The sequence below is a fragment of the Nomia melanderi genome, chromosome 9, assembly GCF_051020985.1.
Source record: "Nomia melanderi isolate GNS246 chromosome 9, iyNomMela1, whole genome shotgun sequence".
NCBI lineage: Eukaryota > Metazoa > Arthropoda > Insecta > Hymenoptera > Halictidae > Nomia > Nomia melanderi.
The window spans coordinates 8,689,887-8,706,938 of NC_135007.1; the positions used below are offsets into that span (position 1 = coordinate 8,689,887).

The 17,052-nt window shown below is 35.8% G+C and overlaps 1 protein-coding gene across 2 annotated transcripts in view; it reads right to left on the reverse strand.

Annotated features, from left to right (window-relative positions):
- cysu (peroxidase homolog) overlaps positions 1-15,161 on the reverse strand; it is a 32,788-nt gene extending 17,627 nt beyond the window's left edge. For both annotated transcript variants that reach the window (XM_031978484.2, XM_031978485.2), the window contains exons 1-2: positions 14,709-15,161; positions 5,144-5,329 (exon numbers count right to left, since the gene is read on the reverse strand). In XM_031978484.2, coding sequence (XP_031834344.1) covers positions 5,144-5,329; positions 14,709-14,716 — 194 coding nt within the window. In that variant the 5' untranslated portion in view covers positions 14,717-15,161. The remainder of the gene's footprint in view (positions 1-5,143; positions 5,330-14,708) is intronic.
- Between the last annotated feature and the right edge of the window lie 1,891 nt (positions 15,162-17,052).

A 17,052-nucleotide genomic window follows, 5' to 3' on the forward strand; every position in this document is an offset into this window, starting at 1 on the left:
AATGAATGTTTCCAGATGTGTTCTACTCTCTGCGCCTTGGAAAAATACGAACCACAAAACGGTGAGTACCTTTTGTTATCTGTTTGCAATGTCATCGAAAAATTTATAATAGAAAGTTGTGTAATATTTTCAGTGAAATTTTTGTACACAATTTGAGTTACTCAATAGTTTTTTATCGCCCTCTATATGGATATTATTTTTTATGATTTTGAGACTATTTATAATTAAGAACTGAATGTTTGAATAATATTTAAGAGCATAAAAAGTATACTATATCGAAATCAATTTTTTTTAACTTTTTATTTCATTGTATTCTAAAAATACATAGTACAGTATTAATGATTCTCAACGATAAAAAGTATTTAAGCATGTACAGCCTTTTTAGGATGAATTTTATTGACTTCGAAATATGTTAGAAATTTTATGAATCTTAAAACTTTGAACATTGACGCGAGTATCAAATTAAACACAATTTAGAAGTATGAAAATGTTCGCAAATCGTGTGGACAACTAGATAAGCAGTCCCTGTGTTTTAATATCATTAGTATTACCGCACATTTATTCTGTTCGATTGCGTGGAGCCATAGATGGAAACGTCACGTTCAAAACAAGTTTCCCTCCACAGCCATTTACATGGACCGCATTGCGAGTAACGTAACAAAATCGACTGAGGGCAATTTCAAAATGGGTAGAAGCTGTTCTTAGTTGCAATTTCACAGTAACACTTTTAACGACATGTGAGTTATATAAATTGTTACAAAATTCCACAATAATGACATTAAAATTTTAAATATCCTGTTCTAGAACTATTCAATGAATTTCGTGCTTCAATAACAAACCGATGAAACCTTACTGTTTTCAACAACTTTAAAGTATTCATAAATACTGCCTTAATAGATTCTTATCGAAGTATAACTAATAATTATTTTAATCATAAATATAAAAGTCCAAAAAAAGGTTACTAATAATCGATCCATATAATCAGCAATAAAAAGATACAAGAACCTTAAAAGATCTGAAAACTACATTTCCATTTACGCGACTCGAGCTCTATAAATAATAGGAAATTACACATTTAATTATCGATTTTACACGGGCTGGAGTATATCCAGTAATACAAAAAAATCGCATCCATATATGAAACATATCTAAAGCAACACTACATTGCAGAATGTTCAGTAGACGTTGCTGAAGTAAAGAGCACTCGATCTCTCCGTTAATTGCATAAGTTATAGATTTCCCGTTTCATTCAGTATCAGCTGTCAGTGTATCGATACACAAGGCTGCATTGTAACGGTAGTAACGACACGCGAACATTTTTTCCGCAGCAATAACAAGCATAAATTCGAGAATTTGTTACCCCTCTGCCGCGTAAAATAGAAACTTTCATTACATAGAGACTTGTTAATAAAGTATTCATTAATCCAATCAAATTTCAACAATTGCGTATTGCCGATGCTCGCGGGCGATTCATCGCGGTCAGCCTACCGTAAACACAGAAAACTCTATGGGAAATTCTTCGATCGGTTCGCTAGGCCAGTTGCGAAAATATGCGAAGTGCACTTTAGCCGCATAAATGCACGCTGATCTGGCTTTCACTGTGATTGGAAACGCAATGTCTATAACGCATGGGTCACTTGTTTCGTCTCGGTGAATTCTGAGGTGTATACCATTATGCCTTATCCCCTGGGCAGTTCTAAACTTCTTTTTCATCCTGCGTTTTTCCATGTTTCAAGTAAAATCATTGGTAAATAAGCAATTCAGAATATACAGAAAAATCTAATTTCCATTGATTTACATAAATGTTCGTACGTTGAACTGGATCTATTGCGAGGTTACTTTGTGCAGATTGAAATACATTGCATGTAACTATAAACTATACTTTTTTTTCGTCGTTAATAACAGAACCGTGCATTTTAACGAACTCTTGAATGTATACTGAATTTTCAAATAATATGCATGGTAAACGAATAGAACCCACAGTTCAATTATGACAGAATCTAATGCACCGCTTCAAAAATGTCAAGAATTATCGGTATTTTTCATTTAAAAGAGTAAAATAATATCTTTAATTGACACAGGTTGATCAAAATCGGTAGTGTATTATCGTTTCTCTCAAAGAATGTTGGCGTGACCACGTGACAGATCCGTTTTGAACGTTTGCCCGACAAAGGAATCGATCGTGAGAGACAAAAAAGTCCGCGCGGTGAAGTAAATTCTCATCGGCCCAATTATCGGACGCATTTTCGCGAGTAATTTTCTCGTTATCCTCGTTAGATTCCTTGGTTTTCGAAATTCTCGATGATTGTTGCAGCTCCATTTATCCCTCACGTTTCGCTGGGCTTCGCGCCGCAAAGGGATCACGACTAACCGTGACGGCTCCTTTTTCTCTTTATCTTCTCGCCGATTATAAGCTTAATCGTGACTTCACGGCCCGCTGACAAGAACACACGTCCGACCGCGCGAACGTGGAACAATATTTACGCGGACACGTAAGCCAGCTCGGATCTCGTAATTACGAGGAAACGACGACGCAATCGCGTTACGCCTTGTCATGAACTAACCGGTACATACCTTGCCCTGGCGAATCGAAATCTTCTCAAGGAATTATTAGGTTGTGACGGAAACAAATTAGGTTACATACAATATTTCTTGAATATTCCAATAGATTTGATTTATAATTATGTTTCGATATTTTTGGTAGTATTCTTACGAAACAGCGAATGGATTAAACATGAAGATAAGTTCTTTTTGATCGTAGTTATACACATTTGTAATGAGTCTGAGTGAAATTCTTAACATTAGATAATGTTTATAGTTGAAACTACACTTATTTATGCTGAAATTTAATAATTACTGCGGTACTGATTGAATTTTGTGATATGTTTCGGATTTAATTTCATTAAGTTTGTTTCAATTTCCTGGTTAAGGAATTGGACTAATTAATAATAGATGAAGGATAAGATTGAATTATTTAACTCCTTACACTCGGAAATATTATTTTGAATTTATAATAATATTGCGCAAGGTATTTTATTTTCACGTGTACAGTAAAACTACGGACGAACGCTGTGAATCATAATTACTCATACGTCTGTAGGAATTTTTACATGAATCGTAATGTTTCCATTTAAAGTAATTGCAGTGATTAAGGAAAATAACTTCGAGATGCATTTCTCATAATATCTTTTAAAAGTTAAAATATTATTCTCGATAATAAAAGCAAATTTAGGTATGTTAAAGAATTATCAATAACATATAAATCTAGAAATTTGTATCTGGTACATTTTTTAATGTTTTAATTTTACCAGTAATTCTGTAATTGGTTAATGCACTTCTTAGAGCTCTAAGCTACACAAAGTCGCGATTTGTTTCAAGGTTTTGAACTCAGGAATTACAACAGTTCTCCATTGTCTTATCCGCGATGATAAACAAAAGGAGACCTGGTTTTCCAGCGGCGCAGTCTCATTATACGAACGTTCTCACGATCCGTTATTCAGATGCAGTTTTATTCAACCATGATAATTTATCATTGGTCGTACAATGTCCCTGACGAGCTACGGAAATACGCGGCTAACTGTGAAGTTTATTTCTGGCTTCAACTTTTGAACCCTGAAATGTTTAAGATTGATCGAAAGAATGCGACGAAGTATTTGAAACATGAGATAACCGCCATAAATATTACGCGTGCATTATCATTTACCGATTAATCTTAAACTGCAGTAAACCCCTTAAACACTTTGTACATCTGATCGAAAGAATTTTCACGCGAACTTGATTGGATTGTTAATAATTTCACAATATCTTTCCTTTTATATCGTGTAACATAACTTATAATTTGTACTAATAAGGTTTCAGCATTCTCTGAAATCAGATTACAATGAAAAAGAAAAATATTGTTTTGTAACAATTTAATGACATTTATAGACCACGTTTTAAGCTTTTTCTTCAGCTTCTCTGCTTCGTTGGGTAAGCTGAACTAATTTATCTAATTTTCAACCTAATTTATACGACTCAAAAAGAACCACATGGAACAAACGTTTCACATAAATCGAGGGATGAGTGTAATATCTTTCTCCATCAATTACAACAACAGGACTCTTTGGATAGTTAAAAAGGACATACATACATTTGGTATTAGTGAAATTTATTAACAGATTATAACGTCAGCTGCACAAGCTTATATTTTGTTATGTAAAAGTCTCGCATTTTCTTCCGGCAGTGCATATCTCACATATTCGAATTTGATATCGTTACCTAAACGTATTCGACTCCCCGTATTCGATTTTCTGAAACTTATCTTTCGCAACGAGAATTTTAAAATGAAATATATCATAAGTAATTTATAGTGAATTTTAAATTTATATTTCCTCTGAGAAGTAGTATAAATAAAAAAGTAGTCCTGTTTCCCAAAGCAAATGTCGCAGGAACAAAGGTTAGATGGCAGTGAAAGTACCGATCAGTGCTTCTGACCAGAGTTCCTGCTTTCTCTACACTTTGAAAACGCTGAAGGAGGTCTTGCCCCGGTTGTGTAAGATTACGCTTCGTTTCGGTTCTTTTATTTTTTCCCATAGTTCCAGACTTGATAAAAATGCCAAATTACACGGTGCACGTGGCTATTGAATTGATCGGCGCCGATCGAGGCGGAAGATTGACACAGCGGATAAAAGGATTACGGGGACAAATAAGAATTGTCATTACAATCTTTAAGGATTACTATAGTAGGCGTATTACTCGAATAAATGTTTAAGCAAATGAATATTCAGGATTGCCTGATTTAAAATGTCTAAAAACTTCTAAAAATTATAGGCAAAGCACAAGCTTTGAATTTTTCATAATAAATATTTATATAGAATTAGTTACTTGTAACAAACTTTCGCACACAATAGATTAGAGAATTATTAAATTTACTTGAAAAATAACAATAAACTTTTCTATTCGTGCTTTCCGTTAAATTTCTGTAATAATATATATAGCAGATTACCGCAAGGATCTTCTAAATGTATAATATAATATAAATAAAAAAGCTATCATCAATATTCAGCTACGAAGTGTCTTCTATAATAAAGAAACATTCTAAGACACAGACGCATAACTTCATTACCGGTCTCGAACGTGTCAATTAAAAAATATGTCCACTTACAAGGAGCGAAGTACATTATAGTTGTAGTCGTATGAGTTCGTCCTTCCTGGCCCGTTCAGAATCAGAGCGCAGTCGTCGCCGTTCGCGTAAGCCTCGACCGACTGATATTGCAGTCCATTGCATTTCCACGCGACCAGTAGCAGCAGGAGTCCGGTTATCGCGGATCGTATCCGACCTATCGCGGATCTGCAACATTATAATAGGAACGATTATCTTCACCGGCCATCGTGGTACCGCGCCGGAATATTCGATCCAGCAGTGTTGCTTATAGTAATACCGGTGTATCTGTCACGAATTACTTTCGGCCGATCGTGTAAGATCAATTTCTCGGTTCAACAGACTTCTAGATCGTTTCTCACACTCGACCGATTGATTCCTGAATCTTGTCAGCTGAGAGAATGCAATTTTTCTAACTTTCGTCATTCTGCTGATTTTTTCTATAAACCAAGTTCCCACAGTTCCCGTTAAACGATTCTCTGTCACGTTCTAGCCTTGAACGGTTTTCATTTTCCCTATATTGAAAAGGATTGAAGCGATTGAATTTCAATGTTTACCATTTCTTCTGCGCTTATCGAACTGTCAGAAGACTGCGTTGATTTTATTAGTGTCAATAATATTGTTTGTAATATCGTTATTCCCAGTTAAGTAATGGTGGGCAACAAGAAAATGGTTCATCTTCGAGTTAAGATTAACCTTGAGTTTACAAACTTAAAGTAGACTTAACGAAAAGTAGCGTGAAATATTTCTAAATAATTTAAAGACTGAATACATCTGTATTATCTCTATGCATCATTTGTACCAATGAATTTTAAAAAACTGAAAAAAGTCAGGACGCCAAATGATGTTATCCGCCTTCAATGCGTTAAACACATGTCCTTAAACTGCCCACGTTTGTATAGGTTAGGGTCGAGTCTATTGTGCCATAAATAACGTCTTTCATGTTGTACAATATTTTACAAATTACGTAGGGACGATTTTCTCTCGGCTTTTCTCTCGATCTGAATTTCTACGGGGTATTTTTCATGACTTTCACCAAGCTTGCAATGATGAAATAATAGATGTAATCGAAGTTTTATTTAAATTTACGTACTGATGCTTAATAATCAAAGTAATTGCTGTTGTTACTGTTGACATTCTTTTATTTTTTGGAAGCCTATGAATACGATAGCGACAAAAATTAGGTGTCCATGGTAAAATGAATTCTAGTGATTGCATGAATTAACTAGTGAATTGGCTATGTACCAATTGATATGTACTATCAATTACATAATATTGGTATATACTATTAGTATATAATTGACTATATACTGATTAACTTTTAATTCTATTCAACTGGCTATATACTAATCAACTAGAAATTCTAATCGATTGACTATATATTGTACTAATCAACTAGAAATTCTAGTCGATTGACTATATACTAATCAACTAAGAATTCCGTTGAATTGACTATATACTAATTAACTATAAATTCTAATCAACTGAAGTTCACCGGAGAGTACTTTTTACTACTAAAAGGACAATGCCTTCGGGCTAGCCGTGGGCGCACGACAAAAATGATCATCAGCTATCACTGAACGCGTTAGAGAATGTAATTATCGGTGTCCGTGGTTAGGGTAATCTGCATTGCAAAGCGCATGCTAATGGATATTTTCCACGTCTTTCCAATATCGCTAGCTTCGTTTGTTGACCGAGAGAATGTCCACCTTGATGCGAGGTTCGAGCCGATTGAATGTCGATTTGTTAGCGCGCAGTGATTCGTAGGAATATTTTCTGGTTCGTTCACAGGGAAAATTATACATACGGGAGCGCATGGCGTTCCAATGGCCGCACGGCCGTTCACCTTTATTTTAAACCGCGACAATTACTGGCCGGATTAGAATATATTTACTGCTCGAGTGTTGAACGGGTGCAAGACTGGATGATATTACAATTTGTTTCCTCTACGCAGGTTTGTCGCTTCATCCACTTCATTTATAGATCGGACCGTAATATCGGTGGAATGGTGGTGCGTATTATGTAACACTTCGCTTTTGAAATACAATTGCACTTTTTGTCGACACGAGTTCACACTTACGTTGGTCGTTCTGTAGAAATTGGAATGTAAAAATGAACTTTCATTGAAAACGTCATATTGTTTATGCAACAAGTGCTTCGAAAATATTCTGTAGACACACTTTCAGGTACTTCAATAAATTCATATCAATTGTTAAAAATCGTTACTGAAAGTATGGAACTTTTGTGTTACAATAATTTATCGAAAGAATTGCAGTCTGTTAAAATTATTTTAATTGGAGTAGCAACCAAAATTATAAGCATATGTTTCCATAAATTATATTATTTCAAGAATGAAGAATATTTTCCGATCATTACGAATGAAAATATTTTATCCGAATAAAATAAACGATATTCGTGGCAACATTAAACGTTCGCGTATAAATGAATTAGAACTTTCAACGCACCAGATTAGCAAATTATGTAGTAACAAACATATTGATAGCATAATCACGTTCGTAACGCTTCAATCTTTTTTATCGTTACCATACGTTCGTTCTCGATCTATAAAATACCGCGTTCTGGATTCCGCTCGTAGAACTGGTATATTTTCAAATCGATTTCCAATTTGAACGTTACCGTTTCGAATGGTTTGCGTAATTCCTCGAGTGCCAACCCGATCGCAACGCTCAATTAAACCTTCAAATTTTACAGCATATTTTGAACGGCCTTCAAGATCGATCCTTTCGATTTCACGTCGACTTATCTCGATGAACAATGTTCACGGATTTACGAGGAGGATGTGAATGAAAGCAAGCGCGTTCCACATATTAATCAGATAAGAAAGGCGATGGACATTTGAAACGGTTTCGATTTCTTTTTTTCTCTTTTTTCGTTTCTTTCGATTTCTTGTTTCACTCTGGTCACCTTGTGCATTCTGCACACCGCTCACGGACGGAACGCACCGGCAAACCGGTCGCCGGCACGGTTTCATAAGTCCTATTAAAACGACTGCTTTCCGTCAACGGCTCCGGCCGGCATTCGATCGATACAATTTAAGGAATCCTTCGTGGCATGCGTAAAAAACATCGTAAAACAGCTTTCATGAGAGGATAGTTTATTGTTCGCTTCAAGCATTTACGATCCATCCTACGTTAAGAATTATAGGCACTTTATGCCTGCTTATAATGGGCATAAATTTATATATCCATAAATTAATTTAAATAATTAATTGTAAATTAATGAATAGCATTAATATAAGGTGTGTTTGTAATTGGTTGAACCAATTGAATTGAGATTTTGGAAATTTCGTAAATTAAATCTTCTATGTTTCCGATTTATTTCTAACAGAAATAATCGAAACTCACTGTTTTGCCGAATAAATAAGGGAAAGTCTTTTGGAACTTTAACGTTCAGTGTGCCACTGGAATAATATATTAATTGGCCACTTTGTATTAATAGAGAATTATTTATTTCTATGGAAATTCGTAGATCTATCGCAGAAAACTGGATTCATATGTTATTTCGCTCTTGACATGTTCATAAGTATTACAAATAGATCATGGTCCACTAATATTACGAATATATAACATAAGTATGAATATAAATTATTTTTAATCTTTATTCGATGTTTAAACCAATCTAACATTAATTATGCTAAATTCCTCAATTCTTGTGCTCCATAGAAACTTAAGATTTTATGAAATATTTACACATTGAACACAACCATGAACGATCACGTTTCACCAGTTTAGTTTAATGTCAAATGCGAAAACATACAGTTAACATTTCACCAGTTAAATTAAAAACACTCTAGACAGACAAATTTCTTCAGTTCCCTGATCATAAACAAACCCATAAAACTAAAACATTGCATAAACATCCGCAATCCGCTTGCCGCTTTCGTCTAAAACCAAAATCAAACAAAATATTCGAAGCGCGGTCATTAAAATCGTTATTCATTAGTCTCGAATACAATTTAAAGCGAAGCGAATCGTTCAGCCGCGACGTAAAGCTGCGTTTACATTGCAACTGCATTGCAGAAGCATAGAAATATATTCCGTCGTTTCACTCTGGAAACATTTACGTTAACTGAACAACTGAAACCATGCCATTATCACAGCTCCACTATAAACACGCCGGAGAAAATCATTTTAAACGGTGTTTGACGAATATATTCGTCATCGTTTATTTTCAATTAAACGCGCAAATAAAGAATATTAAAATGAATTTCCACCGTTAAAAGATTACAAAAATTTCAATGTTTATAGAAAAGGTAATTAGTTTTTTTTATGACGAGTATACTCGTCTTCGCTAAAAAACTATTCATTTTCTCATGACGAATATACTCCTCATTACGCAAATTAGTCGTTTTCTCATGGAAAATACAGTTATTCTTGCTCGAAAATTCATCATTTTTCCGTGACGAGTATACTCGTCAAACACCGTTAAAGGGTTAAACAACTTTTATCAGCAGTACGATCAATGCTGCGATGTAAACGGAGCCTAACGCGCCGGGGCGTCCGGTAGAAAATGAAGTCATGGAGACTTGAACGAGCGTTTCGAGTCACGTGCTGCGAGTCACGCGCACGCATCCCGTGTTTTTACGCGCGCGGACGCTTCTTTGTTACCCCCTGTGGCAGTCGGAGTTATTCCGCGTTTTGCAATTTTAGTTTCTCTCCGCCTTATTCGCGCCGCCGACGAAAGGAGTAAGGTAACGCCGCGGACACGTTCGCTCCGCGATAAAATCCAAGGCGGACTTGATCTTGATTGTTTCCACGGTAAATTGTTGCTCCGACGTCCCTTCAACCCTCTAGCCGACAAATTGCGCCATTTTCTTGCGCGTCCGGATTTTCTCGACGGTTTTCTTCGTTTCGGAATTGTGCAACGGATGATCGACGGTGGAAAGTGTAGCGGCAATTATATAAATTCAACGCAAGCGACGCTACCTCTGATCTGTACGATGATAAATCTGTGTTTCCGATGTACGGGCAAACCGAATTAACACGCTCACTACCAGCGTCGCATATTCGCGACGATCAGTGTTTCATATTTTGTGCGGGGAAGAGTAAATTATATTTACGTGTGTTCTCATTTAATATTGTAACGCATGGTATAATGTGCAGAAAGTCGAGGAGATTTCTTCTCTTGATTATTATTTGTATTTTGTAAAGGCGATATGTTCTATTTAGTAAAATTATTGAAAGATACGATGGTAGAGAATGGTTGAATATCACTGATCGATTAAACACTTTCGTACACGCGTTTCCGCATGTGGCTTTCTTTTTACGTGCGTGACGATTGTAATGCAGTACAAATTGCGATAACACTTTCAAATTTTCGTTTCGAGCAGCAAACGTGAAACTCTTATTTATGTTATGTTATACAATATTGACCGTTATATAAAGCATTGATTGTGCAACGGTAATTACGTGCCCGACTGTTCTTTTGGTACTTGCATCTTTTAATTATAATACCACGAATCGGTACTTAACGTTGCGTTCCAAGATTTTTTGGGAATTCTCGCACGATATTAACTCTTTTCTGGCAAAAAGAATTCTACGTGAAACGAAGTGTCAGGAAATTAAACGAAATGTATCGTCGGAAATAAAGAATGTTCGAATCAGAGCAATATACATTTGCAAGGTATACGAATTTTTAAAATCGGGTAAAATCACTAATTTTATTTCAATGGTACAGCTTTATTAATAAAAGTATTATAAATACATATTTTTAAGAGTATTTTTATGAAGAAGCATCTATAAAAAAATGTTTTATGCGTAAATTCGAAATTTTATTCTGATGGTAACGGGACCAATCTTTGCCACCATCGTCAATATAATTTGAATAACTTTCCACGGAGTACCGCGTCCGGCACGTCGATGATTTGGCGGTAAGCCAATCTCATTATCCGTCGATCCCTTTTTTCCCCGTTGAAAGTGGCGGGCCTCTTATTCTTACGAATCACCTGAGTTGGCCCGATATTCTAACCGCGTGACAGCGAGAAATCGGATCATGGGAACATAGGAAGTCTTTCGCCGTACCGGAAACCAACGCGAGGTCGGTGAAAACTCGAAAAGAAGTTACCCGAAAAAAATACGAAACCGCAGCTACTCGAAGCGAATCGATTACGACGCGCAGCGTGACTCGATTATGCATTATGTATCTCGCCCACTTCCAGCGCATGACAATTAAAAGCCAGTTACATGTTATTACAATTTATACCATTCATTCATAATGAAGTACACTTTATTCGGAACCTCAAAAGATATTTTTATCATAATTACAAAAGTTTTCATTTAAAAATTGAATATTAAGATAAGAAGCTTCAAAAACATACAATGTTAATGTTTTTAATATTATGTTATTCCTACAGTAAAAATCACTGGTTTATCATTTATTTACTCAATTTCAATTGTAACTAACTCTTTAACTTCTCAGAGTGTATAGTTCCAAATGAAATAGCGATATAAAACCATTTGTTTAACCCGTCAATTATTTCTAGTATCTCTTCATCGCAGCAATCTAGTATGCTATTCGCAAACAAATACAATTACCACTAATCAATAAATCTCCTGCAAATATCTAATTCCAAGTTCCCGAGAACTTCCGGTTAATTGCATCGATAAAAGTAAAAGGCGCTATAAATACATTTCCATGGGAAGACTCGATCAAAAAAGATCCGTCGATTTCTTCGTAATTTGATCTCCGTTCCATCCGTAATTTCATAGTGCACGTCGGTTTCGGTAATTAATGAAGAAAACGAATTTCCAGCAATTGTCGCCGGTGAAAGTTAAAAAAAAAAGTGCATCGAATTCGAGAGTTACGAAACCGGATCGTCGCTAATTGTTAATTAACCGGGGAAAGAATCGGCACGTGATAACGTTCTCAGGCCGCGGATACGCGTAACATTGCGATTCAGATAAGAGTCGGCGGCAGGCTGATCGGAATAAAAGATCACAAGTGGATTACTTTCTCGTTGCGTCTACCCGCGGATTCTCCTTTCACTTTCCTTCGCTACACGATGTAAATGCGTCTCTCGGCCCAATAGAACTCATTTTGCAGCTTTTCGACAGGCAATATATTATACATTCGATCCGGTTTCGCGATAACAGGAAACAGCCTCGATAGTTTCAAGTTTCCCAGATAATATAGATCCTTACGACACTTCGATTAATACCGATTCTTGCGATTTTCCGGTAAACATTAGTTGCTGCTATCGTTTCGATTTTTCATTTTGTAGTCAACATTGATCTCTGTGATTATTTAGTTAATATTGATTCTTACTAGTGTTTCGACATTAATCAATATTGATCCTTGAGATTGTCTAAGAAATATCCTTACTATCATATTACCACGTAATTTGATCCAGAGGAATTCATAAAGTTTATAGAATTACCTAATTGTTGAAGAGATTTTTATTAATTTGGTAAATTAAAAATATGGAGCTCATTGTGATAATTTTGATTAAGGATTTTATGGTTTACGCTAGTCTTGGTATTATTTAAGAAATAAAAAACTGTGAAGCTAAATCTTTAATAAATGGTTTGAGAAAGATTTCTTAATAGTTTCTTATAAAACTTGAATAATACAAATATTAGGACACTTTAGTGGTTCAATTATATAATGGAATTAATCTTAAAAATGCATCGGAACGCATAGCGTTTATTCAATGTGAAATCTCATATGTTTATGGGTTCTACTTATTCGGATTGGAGATACTAAATTGAGTATAACTTCTTCAACGATCTAAGTATTATATCATCGATGAATGTATCATTAAAGTTCGTTATATTTCTTTTAGCAGCGAGTTACGAGTGCGTGAAGCAATTGTTGGACTGAGGGTATAACGATCCTTTGGAATAATTGTGGCACTCGTTGTAATCGTGTCTTACATCAGTGCTTTAAAACCGTGCTCTTAAATACGGTAATAAAAGCATTGCGTTGTAATAGTTGAGTTAGTTAATTGTGTTGTTAGGTTTAGTACTTGAATGTAATTATAAGTGTACATTTGTTACTCGTCCGGATGCACGGTATGGTAAAATGGGTTAATAAAATGACTTCTTCATGAATTTTTACGAAACATCGAAACAATTAGACATTCCTTGGAAATCAACTGGATTATTCAGTTTTTGCCACGTTGGTTCAAACAATTATAGTAATTTCTGTGTAATTTTGTAATTATGCACATTTCTTGCAGCACTTTCTCCGCTAGGAAGTAGTCTAATTGCGAAATTCTGTTCTCGTTTCAATTTAATTATTAAACTGACGAATTCAAATCTAATATGGATTAACTTTAAATAAAATGTGTTATAAAAGTTATATTAATAACAATCTATAATGGTACATTCGTCAGAGGTTTAATTTCATAAAAAAAGCTTCTTCGATATACTTTTATCTTTGTTTAATGAAACATTAAGAAATTTTATGTACTTACGCAGCAACTAAATATCAGAGCATTGAAAGTATCGAATACCCGTACAAGGTAATAAAGAGTCTGTACTAATCTTAAGTAGCAGGCAATGACGTTAACTATCCATTGTATCAAGTCGTTATTAATACCTAACATAATCACTTCGTTCCCTAAACAAACGAGCCTTCTATAAGAATATTAAACATCCGTTCTTAACACTATCCAAGAACTTCGTTCTTTCTTTCCATTAATATTTTTACTGTAAACATCAATTTTTATTTGTACCCAATAAAGTTTACATCAATGGTCTAGCTGTTAAATTATATAACTTTTAGTTAGTGAAGATTTAAATTGTTAATGGACAATTGTACTATTCGTAAATAGGATGTTTTGTTCACAAAATAAAATAATAACATACAATTAAAAGTTTACAGTACCTAAAATTTCGACTTCAATATAATTTTTACTTTTCGAAAATAGAACTTCCGCATTTTACATTTTTAACATAATCTAATGTCATACACCGTAACATATCTTATTACAGTAATTTTATTAGTTAGAAAATATTTCCTATCGCGATATGGCAACCATCACTATTATCTTTTTAGTTCTTCAAGATTATTTAATTTCACCCCATGCCAATTTCATTTTATCATCATACATTACATCAAAAACATCATTTCCCCTATTTATCAAGAAAAATACACAACGTTTTTAACTAAAACAGTTGCTTATAATTCGTGGTTTCAATTAACTCATTCCCTTACAATTTCTTCTGAAATTGGATTCATCAATAACACGTTGTCGTGAAAAGTTTATTACAAGCAAAATAACTTTCTATTCATTCTAAACACAGCTATAGATCTATCTATATTCGTTCAACATAAAAGACGTCCAAAATAAAACCCACATTTACCAAATCCAATCCCAATTTCCACCACAATCGTGCCATAACGGTATAAAACAAACATTGGAAAACAGAGCAACATTTTGACACAGCTCCATTCAAAGTTCACCTTCAAAATCCAAAATGTAAATTACAAATTGTCCCGTCATGCAATCTCCATCGACATTTCCTACAAACCCACAGAATCGACGATCTACCAGACCCCAACCCCCGAAACAGCCATGAGAAACGATCCCGATCAATGAACTCACCGGTGCATTCTGCAATAGCGCAGTCCGCGTCGCTGCGGCAAGGATCCAACAAGCAGGCAGGATCAGTCAGAGATCGTCGCGGATCGATACGGAACGTCCGTCGCGATGCACTTCCGATACACTTTCCCGCGTCGTCCGGTCGCGAGAACAAACGTACAACGAATCAGTCCCGATGTCTCGAGCGACGAAAATTAAACGAAAGAAACTCAGAAAAGAGAGAAGAGATGAGGATCGGAAAACGATGGTCGGGTCGATATGGCTGGCCACCACAGTCCCAGGAGCGAAACTCAAAGAGGGTGCGTCAAAAGTCGGCCACTTGTCGAGTATACTTGTTGCTGGCGGTGTCCGGCGCAGTTGTCCAGTGACCACTGAACTGACTTTCGGCGGTGCACCGGTTGTGTTAGGCGATTCCTCAGTTAGATGCTTACTGGCCGAGTGTCTCGCATAATGCGAGTAACTTCACTCCGCGTCCTGTCGTCGTCCGCCGCGTGTATAGTTCTTTATCGCGGAGGCTAACCCGGCCTCTCCACATGGTGGTGGAAAGCTCCCCAAAACCCGTGGCTGCCGGGGAAGGGGAAACGTTAAGCTGCCTTACCTCGAGGTAACAACCTCCAGGTGAGAGAGAAGTAAACGGCCGATGAAGAGGAAAAAGTGGCAGAGCGATAGAGACCGAGCGAGAGGCACCACAGAGGAGGGAGTGGAGGTGGAGGAGGCGTAAACTCCCGTCTACGTTTTACTTTCCTTTCTCTAAACGAGCCGCGGCGGCTGCTGCCCTCGATTCGACACATCGATTGTGTCTCCGCGCTCACCGAAACACATTTTTTTCGCTGTGACCGGCCGGAGCGGTTTCTAATCGATCATGATTGTTTGTTTAATCGAAGGTTGCTGGTCCGTCCGTGTGAAGACGGAGAGCTAGTTCGGTTACGTGACTCTGGGGCTTGGGGTTGATCGGTCATGGTACTGGCGCTCATAATAGCGGTTAGGCCTGTTTCCTTGCAGATTTTTGGAGTTGTTTGGTTGGCTTCCGGTGGCTACTTTTTTTGGATTATTTTTTCTTTGTATTTTTGGTTAATTACTCTTCACGCGGATATGAATCAGTCTCAGACTTTATTTTTGGCTGTATCCAAATGCTTTACTGAAAATTCTGGCGTGTGTGTTTTTTTAATGAAGACTTTGTTAATGGAAATTTATTAGATTGGGCAATAAAACTTTCCCTTTAATCTTATTTTTATAGAATATGTTATGAATATCGTTTTTGGAATGAAAAGGGTAATATACATAAAGTTTCAAAATGAAGTATTTAGCTAGTATTTGTGATAATATGATAACTGCTCTCATTCTTAGATTTTTTGTACTCTTATTGATAACTTAATTTAAGCAACTACTTCATTATTAAATTGTTTGACGTGAGGAAACTAATTTAACAGAAAACTTATCCTAGATACTTCACTCAGATTTAATAACTTAACCGAACAAACTACTTAATTACTCGGCTTAAATGACACAAGATGAAACTAAACTCAGACACTTAACAAACAAAGCATTTTTCGCGGATGGTAGCTCGATAGACAACTGAACATTATCAGCGTCTGCAATCACGGCGGGTACGAGCAAAGTGAAACAGTATGCGTGGCAGGTTAATTACTCGGAGACACTAAGCGAGGGGGTCTCGTTAATGGACGATCTTTCGAGCGAGACGCTCAATAATTTAACTTGATTATATAATCAATTACAATATTCTATACCCTGTGCTCAAATTCATATGGCTTTCATAACCTTGCGCAATGAAGTTTGAGTGCCGCTTATGCAACGGGGACTCAAGGTAGATTTAATGTCGTGAAAAGCTCGTGTAAGGGTTCTGTAGATTTTGATCCAAATTGCTGCCATAATAATCTAAGGCACACTGTGAAGTGTAGAATCGTATAACTAGAAATAGAATTACGCGTACATAAATATTGTTTCATATTTTGAATAGATTGAAAACACAAAAGTCTATAAACATGGAGCTTATTTAAGCAATTGTTTTCATATTATTTAAAAGTTTGACTAGTTCAGCAATTATTTAAAATACAGCATTTAGCAATTATTTAAGTGATAAATTAGTAATTATAAAAATATAAATTTATAATAATGAAAATTATACATTATTACAAGAATGTATACATTTGTATCATCACTGAAGGAAACAATATCTTGTTTACTATCAAAAACTGTGAAAGTTAGGAATGGAATTAATAAGCTTCCTAAGAATGTGTCCTCGAAATACGACGACCAGACGGTGAACGTGTTTCGTCTCGGGTTTACAGCGCCGTAGCTCTGCTTTTTTTTAATACAGACGATCGCT